The sequence below is a fragment of the Salvelinus fontinalis genome, chromosome 8 (assembly GCF_029448725.1).
Source record: "Salvelinus fontinalis isolate EN_2023a chromosome 8, ASM2944872v1, whole genome shotgun sequence".
NCBI classification, from domain to species: Eukaryota; Metazoa; Chordata; class Actinopteri; order Salmoniformes; family Salmonidae; genus Salvelinus; species Salvelinus fontinalis.
In genome coordinates, this window is record NC_074672.1 from 1,758,393 (window position 1) to 1,773,671 (window position 15,279).

Below are 15,279 nucleotides of genomic sequence, written 5' to 3' on the forward strand. Positions count from 1 at the left end.
TTGGCTGCTTTTCCTTCCCTCTGCGGTCCAACTCATCCCAAACCATCTCAATTGGGTTGAGGTTGGGTGATTGTGGAGGCCAGGTCATCTGATGCAACACTCCATCACTCTTCATCTTGGTCAAATAGCCCTTACACAGCCTGGAGGTGTGTTGGGTCATTGTTATGTTGATAAACAAATGATAGTCCCACTAAGCCCAAACCAGCTGGGATGGCATATCGCTGCAGAATGCTGTGGTAGCCATGCTGGTTAAGTGTGCCTTGAATTCTAAATAAATCACTGACAGTGTCACCAGCAAAGCACCCCAACACCCTCACACCTCCTCCACCATGCTTCACGGTGGGAACCACAGATGCAGAGATTATCCGTTCCCCTCTGCGTCTCACGAAGACACAGCGGTTGGAACCAAAAATCTCAAATTTAGACTCATCAGACCAAAAGACAGATTTCCACCAGTCTAATGTCCATTGCTCGTGTTTCTCATGCAATCTCTTCTTATTGTTGGTGTCCTTCAGTAGTGGTTTCTTTGCAGCAATTTGACCATGAAGGCCTGATTCATACAGTCTCCTCTGAACAGTTGATGTTGAGATGTGTCTGTTACTTGAACTCTGTGTATTTATTTGGGCTGCAATTTCTGAGGCTGGTAACTCTAATGCTCTGCAGCAGAGGTAACTCTTGGTCTTACTTTCATTGTGGCGGTCCTCATGAGAGCCAGTTTTATCATAGCGCTTAATAGTTTTTGCAACTGCACTTGAAGAAACTTTAAAAGTTCTCGACATTTTCCGGATTGACTGACCTTCATGTCTTAAAGTAATGATGGACTGTTATTTATCTTTGCTTATTTGAGCTGTTCTTGCCATACTATGGACTTGGTCTTTTACCAAATAGGGTCTTTAAAATTCTTTATACCACCCCTACCTTTTCACAACACAATGGATTGGCTGAAACGCATTAAGGAAATAAATTCCACAAATTAACTTTTAACAAGGCACACCTGTTAATTGAAATGCATTCCAGGTGACTACCTCATGAAGCTGGTTGAGAGAATGCCAAGAGTGTGCAAAGCTGTCATCAAGGCAAAGGGTGGCTACTTTGAAGAATCTCACATTTAAAATACATTTTGATTTGTTTAACACTTTTTTGGTTACTACATGATTCCATATGTTTTATTTCATAGTTCATAGTATTATTCTACAATGTAGAACATTTAAAAAATAAAGAAAAACCCTGGAATGAGTAGGTGTGTCCAAACCTTTGACTGGTACTGTATATCTCATCAATCGACATACAATACAATACCCCATAATGACAAAGCGAAAACAGGTTTTTAGAAATGTTTACTAATTTGGCCTTACTGAGGAGCTCAGTGACATTCAACGTGGCACTGTCATTGAATGCCACCTTTCCAACAAGTCAGTTTGTCAAACTTCTGAGTTTTGGTTGAAGATCTGATAACATTAAATATCAAAAATATGCTAAAATAGAGAAAATCAGTAAGTGGGCAAATACTTTTTCACGGCACTGTATATCACCTTATGTGCTATGTATAATCCTTTATCATGCACGACAACATTAACAAGAGGATATCTACTCATAGGAAGTGTTTCCAAAAATCCCTACAAAATGTATAAATAGTAAATACAATGCACCAAAACCTTTCTAAATAGTTTCATTTGTGTTGTCAGAAAGGCTTGGGGGGAGACTTCCAACTCACCTTAGCTTTCCCGTTGACTAGCACTCCGAGGTTCCCAGGGTAGTTGGCGTTCCGGATGTCCAGGTCGTGAGGCGACACGTACAGCTTCCTGTTCCCTGGGCCGAAGAACTGCATCTCCGTCAGCCCTACCTGGCACCTGTTCCCCCAGTTACTCAGGATCTCCATGGTGACGTACACGGTGGGTGGTGCCTCCACCGAGACCCGCCTCCTCTGCCACCATGACAACAACAGAACTTCACGAGTCAAGCCAACCGTCACTTCATAAAGTACATCATAGAAATAGAACACTATTATATCTCCCTTTGTGTGTGTGTTTGGTGTTTTCGTGTGTCTCTCTCTCTCTCTCTCTGTGTATTTAGCCTTCACTGTCTGTCTCACCTATTTACTCACCGGTGGTTTGCTGTTATCTGTCTTTACTGCCTGAGGGATTTCAAAGTTTGTGCCTGCCTCTAGTTTCTCCAACGCCTTTAGTAGTCTCTGCTGTTGCCTGAAAGAAAACGATTACTCATCAATTCCTTCACCACATCAATAGTCTTTGACCTGGCTCTTGGTGATTATCTATGGAAATGGATGCATGGTCACTGACAGTTCTTGAAGACTCCCTACAGCTTTGTTGACTAAACCTGCTTCAAGGTCAGAGAGGTTAGGTTATCACTTACAGGTTTCTGATTGTTAGAGAGCCTCGATCGGAGGTATACAATTACTGGTGCTCTGGCGCCGCCCATCCAAGACATTACCACGAGTTTTGTACTGTACTGCAGTCTGTTCATGGTGTTATTATCCCAGCATAGTACACAAGCATGACGGAGTTACTTACGCCAGTGTCTTTCTAAACTGTCACCAGTTAAGACTATGTCTGGCCACTTTCGATACGCAAACTAGCCTACCTTATAGATGATTTCATTCTCTGTAGTATGCTATTGTGGATACTATTGGAACATAGCCATTCAATGTTTTTTCCTTTGTGACAGTCAAGGATAGTCAAGAGATTAGTATAGACCCGGATCATGAGATTAGTATAGACACGGATCATGAGATTAGTATAGACTCGGATTTGACACCCCGGGTACAGACTTAGATAGTAACTTAGATTTCTGTCCTTATTCCTCTCTATATGCATAGAGTGTAGTCACAGCAGTGTGTAATGTTGCAGTACACTACCTGGGATCCATGAGGGTGACTCTCTGCATGGCTCTGGTCACCCCACTTTCATCTTTGTCGTCACGCAGCGACCCGTTCATCATCTGGTATCCCATCACCTGTGGATTTACAATGGAGGAGAACAATGGAGTTAAACCTACAGAGGATAATAGCCTAACTAGATTCAACTAAATGTAGAAAATATTAGAAAATAAGAGAGACAGGGATAGGCTAGACTGTACAACATCAATCACTACAGCAGGTCACAAGAAGACATCACAACCCACTAGTTGACCCAGCACAGCACACTCTGGTTGTGCCCATAGAAATATCATTACATTCATTCTATTTCAATGGTTGTTATCTGTCCTACCGGGGTGCGGCTGAAGGCCCTGGGCTCGGGGCTCTGCAGTGGGCTGTTCTCTCTCTGCAGGGCCTGGAGCACCCTGCACGCCGTATCCTCAGAGTCGCTCTCCTCCGAGTCGCGCTCCTCTTGGGAGGCCTTCCTTGCTGCAGACAGGGGGCGCTCTACATGATTCCACGGCCCTGAGAGAGCGAGTGGGGTCAGAGGGTAAGAGAGAGAGAGAGAGGGAAGGAAAGAAGGAGTCATACTCTTGAAACACAGTTCAGGGACCATTGTACACTTGACTGTTGTTTACTATGCAACAGCTATTTTCTAATAAGGCCTCTTAGGTTTACAAATGACATGAATACAGGGCAGAACATACGTTGAGGATCTCTGCCATCCCTGCACTCTTTTGAAGAGGGCCTGTCCAGAGTTTTGCTCTTCACCAGCAGAGTCTTGGTGGGTATGTAGGTCTCCAGGTTGTCTTTCCTCTTGGCCGACAGCGAACGCTCGATCTTACGGCCTGCAACATAATGGAAAAAGGGTAAAGAAAGGTCAAAGAATAGAGACAATCTGAAGCAAATGCCAGGCTCAATAAAAACCTCTAAAAGTGCCGTCCTCTACTTGTCTCCTTCCTTTCAACTGCAATGATATAAAAGATCTGGTGGGTAACTCCTCAGTAGGCAGCCACCATATTACTTTCACCTATCTTTTCATTTCAGATCAGTGCAAATGAAGGGGGGGACAAGGAAAGGTAGCCACTACAGTTGATTGTTAAGATGCACCCCTGGCTGAATAACATTACTGTATATCGTAATCCATACAGGATATCGTAATCCATGTTGTTGGAGTACCTTTAGGAGAGGGCCCAAAGTCCAGCACTATAAGGTCTGCAGGGTCATGAAGGCAGCCTTTGGGCCCAGTGGCTCGCGGATGGTTTGTGTTAGTAGATGTTTTGTTGGAGGAGGAAGGAGGCAGACCTAGCTCTTCCAGGCTCTCCGTGCTCTCCTCCCTCTCAATCTGATCCTCCACCCACTCCTCGTCTGACTCCTCCCCCGCCGACCCCCGGCTGCAGCTGCTCCGCCGCACGCTCACCTCCAGGCTCCGTCGAAGCACCTGAGCGCCAAAAAACACCAGGGGTCTGTATGTTTAATTGAGTTGAAATGGTAATGAAAAGTACATGCATTTCCTCCTCTGTTTCAAAATGTTTTCATCCCGTTTTGTGACCAAATGAACACTACTCAGCTCTCACGTCACTGCATTGTATGTAACACTAACCACAAACAAGGTTAACACTGAGCTATAACGCAAGTTGAAGAAACAGGGCAGTTCTACATTTTACGTGCCATGATTTATATCGCTCTGAAGGGGAGTGTCTGCTTGACGTAAAAAGGAAATGAAAAATGTTGTAAATTAACACTAAAATCAGCGCACTCCAGATAGAAATCTATGATTTACGGCAACATATAATCTGGTGATATGTAAATGGTGAAGATTGCTGTATTTCTTGCACTTTGGTTGCCCGGATTAGTGTCTTGGACACTATCTTAGGGAGAGAGAAGAGGGAAAAGAGGGAGAGAGAGAGAAGAGGAAGCAGAGGAGGGAGAGAAAAAAAAACAGCCGATCTCTCACCTTGACCTCGTTAATGTTGAGTAGGACACGTTCGCTTTGATGTTCAGGCTCTGCCTGGCTACCTCCTCGGCCATCAGCCCTGGAGCCAAACGAACGTGACACCTTACAGGATTCTCGCCGGGAGTGGGGACTATGAGGAGAGCGTGGACTCGACCGCTGGAGAGGAACAGGGTGAATACAGAGCAGAGTGAGATGCAATCATGCCAACCCAGACTGACAGCTGCATTTGACACATACAGATACTGGCACACACCATCGAAATGTGGCAGAAAGAACAGTAAACCCCCACGCACGCTCGAGCCTGATGGGCATTGTTCCCTTCCTACTTTACCTCCATCTCTATGCTGTCGTAGGGTTCAAAGTCGTCAGAGTACCGTCTCTCTGGAGATATCCGCAAACAGGGTGCTTGTTCTGTTCGAATATTGATCGAATTCTGCAAAGATGAAAATAGAAACACACAATATTATTCACAACACAAACAGTACATTCTATTCCATTTGTGAGGAAATGTCTACGATCATGGATTTGTTCACTAGATCTATCCAACCATACATCAGGGTTAGGCTGTGTAAAGACCATTAGAAATAGAATGACTAGATTATATTTCTATGGTGTAGACTAGAATGGCTGTACCTGAACCCATTCTCTCCTCTGCACTTTTCCTAGGGCAGTGAGACTCTTCTTCCTGCTGTTCACCTCCAGATTGTGGATTTCCTACTCTGCTAGCTGCGAACCCCTTCTGGAGGCATCTGGTGATGAGTCAGAGGCAGAGAGCGCAAAGTCACTGCACATGAGCAGTCAAGTCCGCCGTCAAATGAAGTGCAGAGGTTCCATAGCACAGATGGTTCCATAGCGCACAGAGGGGGGAGAATGGGCACCGGTTATAATTGTCACTATCATTTATTCAACGGCCGAGGGCATAGGATTATATCATGCTAACTGAGGGGTGAGGTGGTGTTCTGCTGGTAATATGCCACAAGGACGCTACGAAGATTAGTTTAGTCATAAAGTATTTATAAACAGGGACGTAATCTACAATAGCCTAACAAGGATTTAGTATTGTAGCAAAGATGGTTTGTAGTCTATACTCAGTCCTGCATGCTGTGTACCAGCCATGTGTGTAGCTCTCAGAGCGGGCGGTGGCGAAGTGACAGATTTCTGGTTGGGTCTCTTGGTCTGCTTGCTAGCGTTAGCATTAGCCCCATTCAGATAGATGGAGAAGCCCTGCTCCAGACAATCTAGCTCAATCTCATTTGGCTCTTTAGTTTTCAGTCTCTTTAAGATCCTATGAGTTAAAGGTCAAAGGGTTATCATCACTAGGAAATAAACACATTTTCATAATAAGTGGTTTATGAATCTTTGAAAATTAGATTTAAAAAACGCACGTTTTAAGTCTGTTTTCATGTTTTTTGTATGTATGTGAGAGAGCATAATATTATATATGCAAGCAGGTCAAACGAGCGGAGCCTAATCCCTAGAAACCAAATTGCCCTCACAGTTTGCGTGTCTGTGTCACTCATACATCATTTATGTCACTCAATCTCTCAGCACAAGGACCTAATCAAAGTCTACCGTATCTATAAATTTAAGTATTAGACTACTGACAGTCAGCTACTGTGTCCTCTAAGTGTACCTGAAACTGCCTCTCCAGATAACCGACAGTTCTTTCACTTTGTTGTTTTGTATTTTGAAGTGTTCACTTCCATTAAATAAGATGAACACTTACCACGCTGCACCTTGGTCCTCTCTTTCTCCCGACGACAACCGTTACAGAACCACCCACCAAAAAAGGACCAAGCAGCGTGGTAACAGGCAGCAGCAGCAGGAGCAGCGCTATAAGGAGGAATGGACATGGGAGGACATTCTGGACGGCAAGGGTTGCTACACATGGGAGGAGATCCTGTCTGGAAGGGATCGCCTCCCATGGGAACAGGTGGAGGCAGCCAGGAGAGCGGAGGCAGCAGCTTAAGGGAGCCAGCGCTTTGAGGGAACAAGGCTGGCAAGGAAGCCCGAGAGGCACCACCAAATATTTATTGTGGGGGGGGGGGGGGGGGGGGGCACACGGGGAGTGTGGCGAAGTCAGGTAGGAGACCTGCGCCAACTCCCCGTGCTTACCGTGGAGAGAGGGACCGGGCAGGCACCGTGTTATGCCGTTAGGCGCACGGTGTCCCCGGTGCGTGTGCATAGCCCGGTGCGGTACATTGCAGCGCCTCGTATCGGCCGGGCTAGAGTGGGCATCGAGCCAGGTGCCATGAAGTCGGCTCAGCGCATCTGGTCTCCAGTGCGTCTCCTCGGGCCGGTGTACATGGCACCAGCCTTACGCATGGTGTCCCCGGTTCGCCAGCACAGCCCAGTGCGGGCTATTCCACCTCGCCCCACTGGCCTGCCTACGGGAAGCATTCAACCAGGTAAGGTTGGGCAGGCTCGGTGCTCGAGACCTACTGTGCGCCTCCAGGGTCCAGTATGCCCTGTTCCTGCTCCCCGCACTCGCCCAGAGGTGCGTGTCCCCAGCACGGTACCACCAGTTCCGGCACCACGCACCAGGCCTACTGTGCGCCTCAGGTCTGTCCAGCGCCGCCTGAGCCGCCCAGTGCCGCCTGAGCTGCCCGTCTGTCCAGTGCCGCCTGAGCCGCCCGTCTGTCCAGCGTCGCCAGAGCCGCCCGCCAGTCAGGAGCCGCCCGCCAGTCAGGAGCCGCCCGCCAGTCAGGAACCGCCAGAGCCGCCCGCCAGTCAGGAACCGCCAGAGCCGCCCGCCAGTCCGGAGCTGCCCCTCAGTCCGGAGGCGTCCTTCAATCCAGAGGCGTCCTTCAATCCAGAGGCGTCCTTCAATCCAGAGGCGTCCTTCAATCCAGAGGCGTCCTTCAATCCAGAGGCGTCCTTCAATCCAGAGGCGTCCTTCAATCCAGAGGCGTCCTTCAATCCAGAGGCGTCCTTCAATCCAGAGGCGTCCTTCAATCCAGAGGCGTCCTTCAATCCAGAGGCGTCCTTCAATCCAGAGGCGTCCTTCAATCCAGAGGCGTCCTTCAATCCAGAGGCGTCCCTCAATCCAGAGGCGTCCCTCAATCCAGAGGCGTCCCTCAATCCAGAGGCGTCCGTCAATCCAGAGGCGTCCGTCAATCCAGAGGCGTCCGTCAATCCAGAGGCGTCCTTCAATCCAGAGGCGTCCTTCAATCCAGAGGCGTCCTTCAATCCAGAGGCGTCCTTCAATCCAGAGGCGTCCTTCAATCCAGAGGCGTCCTTCAATCCAGAGGCGTCCTTCAATCCAGAGGCGTCCGTCAATCCAGAGGCGTCCTTCAATCCAGAGGCGTCCCTCAGTCCCATGGGCCCATTTATTAGGGTTCTCAGGCCAAGGTCGGCGGCGAGGGTCTCAGCTCAAAAGACGCTACTGAAGCGGACTAAGACAATGGTGGAGTGGGGTCCACGTCCAGCGCCAGAGCCGCCACCGCGGACAGATGCCCACCCAGACCCTCCCCTATAGATTCAGGTTTTGCGGCCGGAGTCCGCACCTTGGGGGTGGGGGGGGGTACTGTCACGTTCTGACCTTAGTTTTTTTGTTTTTTCTTTTGTTTTAGTATGGTCAGGGCGTGAGTTGGGTGGGTTGTCTATGTTAGTTTTTCTATTTTTGTGTTTGGCCTGATATGGTTCTCAATCAGAAGCAGCTGTCAATCGTTGTCCCTGATTGGGAACCATATTTAGGTAGCCTGTTTTCTGTTGGGTTTTGTGGGTGGTTATTTTCAGTCTTTGCGTGTCTGCACCAGATAGAACTGTTTCGGTTTTCACTTTGTTGTTTTGTATTTTGAAGTGTTCACTTTCATTAAATAAGATAAACACTTACCACGCTGCACCTTGGTCCTCTCTTTCTCCCGACGACAACCGTTACAGATAGGCATACTTATATGCACCAAACATTGAATCCATAGACTGTTTCTTTTCACAATGTACATCTGTAATCCGATCATCCAATCAATTCGTCAGGGACATATGTGGGATGCTACCCTCCACAGCATGGCCTTTGCTCCAGATCAAAACTCCAAACCTACAACTTAATATTGCCCAAAATTAACTGGAGGGATTACTGCTACCAAGGTTTCCTTTTTCCAAGCTATACGGAGGCAAACAAACAGCAGCGACCTGAGGACACCATCCAACCTGGAACTGAGTGAGTAGTGCTTGGTCTCATGCAATTTTGAAAGCCCAGAATAAAAATAAAAATATAAAAATAAAAATAAAGTACATTACAATTATATAAACTACGCAAAAAAAGAAACGTCCTCTCAATGTCAACTGCGTTTATTTATAACTTAACGTGTGTAAATATTTGTGTGAGCATAACAAGATTCAACAACTGAGACATAAACTGAACAAGTTCCACAGACTAACAGAAATGTTCCACATACTAACAGTGAATATCTGGTGTGGTCACCAGCTGCATTAAGTACTGCAGTGCATCTCCTCCTCATGGACTGCACCAGATTTGCAAATTCCTGCTGTGAGATGTTACCCCACCTCTTCCACCAATACACCTGCAAGTTTCCAAACATTTCTGGGGGGGGAATGGCCCTAGCCCTCACCCTCTGATCCAACAGGTCCCAGACGTGCTCAATGGGACTGAGATCCGGGCTCTTCACTGGCAATGGTAGAACACTGACATTCCTGTCTTGCAGGAAATCACGCACAGAACAAGCAGTATGGCTGGTGGCATTGTCATGCTGGAGGGTCATGTCAGGATGAGCCTGCAGGAAGGGTACCACATGAGGGAGGAGGATGTCTTCCCGGTAACGCACAGCGTTGAGATTTCCTGAAATTACAAACAAGCTCAGTCCGATGATGCTGTGAAACATCGCCCCAAACCATGACGGAACCTCCACCTCCAAATCGATCCCGCTCCAGAGTACAGGCCTCTGTGTAACGCTCATTCCTTCGACGATAAACGCAAATCCGACCATCACCCCCGGTGAGACAAAACCGCAACTCGTCAGTGAAGAGCACTTTTTGCCAGTCCTGTCTGGTCCAGAGACGATGGGTTTGTGCCCATAGGCGACGTTGTTGCCGGTGAGGTCTGATGAGGACCTGCCTTACAACAGACCTACAAGTCCTCAGTCCAGCCTCTCTCAGCCTATTGGTGTGATGTTCGGATGTACCGATCCTGTGCCACTGCGAGGACGATTAGCTGTCTGTCCTGTCTCCCTGTAGCGCTGTCTTAGTTGTCTCACAGTACGGACATTGCAATTTATTGCCCTGGCCACATCTGCAGTCCTCATGCCTCCTTGCAGCATGCCTAAGACATATTCACACAGATGAGCAGGGACCCTGGGCATCTTTCAGAGTCAGTCGAAAGGCCTCTTTAGTCCCTGTTTTCATAACTGTGACCTTAATTGCCTACCGTCTTTAAAATGTTAGTGTCTTAACGACCGTTCCACAGGTGCATGTTCATTAATTGTTTATGGTTCATTGAACAAGTATGGGAAACAGTGTTTAAACCCTTTACAATGAAAATCTGTGAAGTTATTTGGATTTTTACGAATTATCTTTGAAAGACAAGGTCCTGAGTTTATTTTACTTTATGGGACTGAATGCTGAGTTAAGGCTGCCAGGCTTGCATGGACAGACCAGATACAACTTCAATTAGCACTGAGGTGTCGAGGCCTTTGGGCCCAACAAGTGGCAGGAGTCTTTGAAGCCCCCTCCAGCTGTTCAAAGACCATCCACTGGCATTTTCTACAAGAAATCTGCCTACAGAAATAAAAGATTCTCCCAAGTGGGTGTGACACCTAGTCCCGTTGCCTGCTGCAGTGCTGCTTGGATTCCACCTGGCGATCTGTCCACCATCTGCCCTGGCCTGTCTCGTACAGGTAACCCCACCACACTCACCCCTCTCTCCCGAGCTTTCGCTCACCTCCAGAACTCAGGCACTGTTGGGGCGAGTGACTCTGAACTTACAATGGCTAGCCCCAAATCGTTATATATATTTAAAAATTATTTTCCATTTTGCTATTTGCCTCATTACTTTTTTATTTAACCTTTATTTAACCAGGTAGGCCAGTTTAGAACCAGTTCTCATTTACAACTGCGACCTGGCCAAGATAAAACAAAGCAGTGCGACAAAATACAACAGCAGCGTTACACATAGACAAACGTACAGTCAATAACATAAAAGAAAGATTTTTCTATTTATGTACAGTGTGTGCAAATGTAGAAGAGTAGGGAAGTAGGCAATAAAAAGGCCCTAGAGGCGAAAATAATTACAATTTTGCATTAATATTGGAGTGATAGATGTGCAGATGATGATGTGCAAGTAGAGATACTGCGGTGCAAAAGAGCAAGAGGGTAAGTAATAATATGGGGATGAGGTAGTCGGGTGTGCTATTTACAGATTGGCTTTTGCCCTGTTTATTAAAAGTGTTGGAATAACTTGTCAATAATCAACTGACTGTCTTTCTTGATGTCTATAGTATTCTCTCAGTACGCAATCTGGTTTCCGCTCATGTTATGGATGTGTCACTGCAACCTTAAAAAGGTCCTCAATGATGTCACCATTGCTCTTGATTCTAAGCAATGTTGTGCTGCTATTTTTATTGACTTGGCCAAAGCTTTTGATACTGTAGACAATTCCATTCTTGTGGGCCGGCTAAGGAGTAATGGTGTCTTTGAGGGATCTTTGGCATGGTTTGCTAACTACCTCTCTCAAAGACTGCAGTGTATAAAGTCAGAACATCTGCTGTCTCAGCCACTGCCTGTCACCAAGGGAGTAACCCAAGGCTCGATCCTAGGCCCCACGCTCTTCTCAATTTACATCAACAACATTGCTCAGGCAGGAGGAAGCTTACTCATTCATTTATATGCAGATGATAGAGACTTATACTCAGCTGGCCCCTCCCTGGATTTTGTGTTAACCTCTCTAGGGGGTGTGGGATGCTACCGTCCCACCTGGCCAACATCCAGTGAAATTGCAGAGCGCCAAATTCAAAAACAGAAATACTCATTATAAAAACTCATAAAACATACAAGTGTTAAACATTTGTTTTAAGATTAACTTCTTGTTAATCCAACCACAGTGTCAGATTTCAAAAAGGCTTTACGTCGAAAGCATACCATGCGATTATCTGAGAACAGCGCCCAGCAGACAAATCATTACAAACAGTAACCAGCCAAGTAGAGGAGTTACACAAGTCAGAAATAGTGATAAAATTAATCACTTACCTTTGATGATCTTCATATGGTTGCACTCACACGACCCCCATTTACTCAATAAATGTTTGTTTTGTTCGATAAAGTCCCTCTTTAAATCCAAAAACCTCCGTTTTGTTCGCACATTTTGTTCAGTAATCCACAGGGTCAAAGGCAGTCACACAACAGACAGATGAAAAATCCGAAAAGTATCAGTAAAGTTTGTAGAAACATGTCAAACGATGTTTATAATCAATCCTCAGGTTGGTTTTAGTCATAATAATCAATAACATTTCAACCGTACAAAAACAATAAAGGCGTGCTCTCGGTCGCTAGCATGATAAACCTCTGGGACACTCATTCAGACTGGTCTTACTCCCTCATTTTTCAGAATACAAGCCTGAAACTGTTTCTAAAGTCTGTTGACATCTAGTGGAAGCCATATGAAGTGCAATTTGAGTCCTAAGTCAATGGATACTGTAATGGCATTTATTAGAAAACTACAAAAATAAAAAAATCCCACTTCCTGGATGGATTTTTCTCAGGTTTTCACCTGCCATATCAGTTATGTTACACTCACAGACATTATTTTAACAGTTTTGGAAACTTTAGAGTGTTTTCTATCCAAATCGACCAAATATATGCATATCCTAGCTTCAGGGCCAGAGGAGCAGGCAGTTTGCTTTGGGCATGCTTTTCATCCGGAGGTGAAAATAGTGCCCCCTACCCTAGTTAGGTTAAATGCTCTACAACAAAGCTTTCTTAGTGTCCAACAAGCTTTCTCTATCCTTAACCGTGTTCTGAACACCTCCAAAACAAAGGTCATGTGGTTTGGTAAGAAGAATGCCCCTCTCCCCACAGGTGTGATTACTACCTAGAGCTTGAGGTTGTCACCTCATACAAGTACTTGGGAAATTGGCTAGACGGTATGTAACAGTATAGCTTCCGTCCCTCTCCTCACCCCTACCTGGGCTGGAACCAGGGACCCTCTGCACACAACAACTGACACCCACGAAGCATCGTAACCCATCGCGCCACAAAAGCCGCAGCCTTGCAGAGCAAGGGGAACAACTACTTCAAGGTCTCAGAACGAGTGACGTCACCGATTGAAACGCTATTAGCGTGCACCACCGCTAACTAGCTAACCATTTCACATCAGTTACAGGTACACTTTTCTTCTCCCAGCACATATCAAAGCTGCAGGCTAAAGTTAAATCTAGACTTGGTTTTCTCTATCGTAATCGCTCCTTTTTTCACCCCAGCTGCCAAACTAACCATGATTCAGATGACCATCCTACCCATGCTAGATTACGGAGACATCATTTATAGATCGGCAGGTAAGGGTGCTCTCGAGCGGCTAGATGTTCTTTACCATTCAGCCATCAGATTTGCCACCAATGCTCCTTATAGGACACATCACTGCACTCTATACTCCTCTGTAAACTGGTCAACTCCATATTCCCGGTTGCAAGACCCACTGGTTGATGCTTATTTATAAAAACCCTCTTAGGCCTCTCTCCCCTATCTGAGATATCTACTGCAGCCCTCATCCTTCACATACAACACCTGTTCTGCCAGTCACATTCTGTTAAAGGTCCCCAAAGCACACACATCCATGGGTCTCTCGTCTTTCAGTTCGTGACTGGAACAAGCTGCAACAAACACTCAAACTGGACAGTTTTATCTCAATCTCTTAATTCAAAGAATCAATCATGGACACTCTTACTGTTGTGGCTGATTTAGGTGATGTATTGTTGTCTCTACCTTCTTGCCCTTTTGTCTATGCCCAATAATGTTTTCACCATGTTTTGTTCTGCTACCATGCTGTGTTGCATGTGTTGCTGCCTTGCTATGTTGTCGTCTTAGGTCTCTCTTTGTGTAGTGTTGTCTCACTTCTCATTGTGTGTTTTGTCCAATATTTATATATATCTTGGATGCCTTTTGCCAGGACGTCAATGTAAATAAGAATTTGTTCTTAACTAACTTGCCTAGTTAAATAAAGGTTATACATTTTTTTAAATTATGTGGATAAGACTCACAGACAAGACATTTACAAGACTAAAATTGTTTTATTGATCCTTTTAATAATTGTCAGGATTGTGCATCTCTTTTACAAAACACCCTGGCAGAGATGCAACAGCGTCCTCCACTTGAGAGGTGTGGAGTGGGCACATATATCAGGCTTCATGGCAGGGAGACGTAAAGCAATCCTTTTTTTAGGGGACGTCCATCCACATGACCTCAGCTACTGTGTTCTCCAATTATTTGAATGAGAAAGAATATTATTTAGCTTACCTCTTTATCCATTGTATATCTCAGACACTGGTTTTCACTTAGCCCTAATTCCACATGAGAGGATGATGTCATTACATGATGTTCGAAATCAACTCTGAAGCAAGAAAAATAGAAATGGACCGAGATTAACTTTATGAGGACCGTCCGTCTGCAAATGTTGGCGCTGTTGGATGTGAGCGTTTCCGCAGCCGGATCCTCTTTTTCCCGCATAACGAATAATTTATTTCCGTCATTGTTACAATATCAGTCTTTTACATTTCATTTAGCTAAGTTTCAACAATGCACTCCAGACGTTGAATTTAGCGCACTCGGTGAATGAATCAGTATAGATATTCAGCTTTATTTCTGCTGGATTTTTAGCAAGTCGGCGCTAGCTAATTGACGTTGCTGGCTGCACGAGAACCACTGGATGCTGTGTGGCTAAACTAGCCAGCTACACTAACGAATGGCTAGGCTTCTCACCATTTTCCACCAACTTGCTGTTTTTAGACAAAAGATACATTTTCGTTTAATGTTTAAAATACTCACAATCCATATCATCTCTATTCACGGGTATTAAAGCGCAGTTTATCGATATTCAGGTCCGATTGTCATGTGTCCTGTGTGTTGGTAACAGCTGATGCTAGTTACCAGGAGAAACATCCACCAATAGCGAAAGCCCCTCTGTGTTGGACACACCCATGAGGAAGAGCACCATGTTTTGTGTAATACTGCCCGTCTAAACAGCCCAGGCCTACCACGGCGGATAAGTATACTTTGCCTACCCTTACTAACTATAATAAATTATATTCTGGCCATATCAGAGCTACAATTTCTCAATAAAATTGAAATTTCTAATTTAAACAGCTAATATTTAGCTTGAAAAGTAAGAACCAGGGCAGAGAGCAGCCTGGGACATAGAGAACAGAAGGTTCGTTAGATTAGATGCCCAGTTGTGTCCAAATGTTCCCAAAAGCCATACTGACCCCCTCAATCAGAGGAGGAA

General features: G+C 45.6%; 1 protein-coding gene across 3 annotated transcripts in view; it reads right to left on the reverse strand.

Annotated features, from left to right (window-relative positions):
• LOC129860357 (katanin-interacting protein-like) overlaps nt 1–15,240 on the reverse strand; it is a 37,439-nt gene extending 22,199 nt beyond the window's left edge. For 2 of the 3 annotated variants that reach the window (XM_055930686.1, XM_055930684.1), the window contains exons 1-10: nt 14,823–15,240; nt 5,466–5,581; nt 5,164–5,265; nt 4,833–4,988; nt 4,055–4,316; nt 3,583–3,723; nt 3,228–3,400; nt 2,876–2,973; nt 2,105–2,201; nt 1,715–1,924 (exon numbers count right to left, since the gene is read on the reverse strand). In XM_055930686.1, the coding sequence (XP_055786661.1) occupies nt 1,715–1,924; nt 2,105–2,201; nt 2,876–2,973; nt 3,228–3,400; nt 3,583–3,723; nt 4,055–4,316; nt 4,833–4,988; nt 5,164–5,169 (1,143 nt within the window). In that variant the 5' untranslated portion in view covers nt 5,170–5,265; nt 5,466–5,581; nt 14,823–15,240. Of the gene's footprint in view, nt 1–1,714; nt 1,925–2,104; nt 2,202–2,875; nt 2,974–3,227; nt 3,401–3,582; nt 3,724–4,054; nt 4,317–4,832; nt 4,989–5,163; nt 5,266–5,465; nt 5,582–14,294; nt 14,389–14,822 lie in introns of all 3 variants that reach the window. The other variant, XM_055930685.1, reaches the window with a different exon arrangement.
• Between the last annotated feature and the right edge of the window lie 39 nt (nt 15,241–15,279).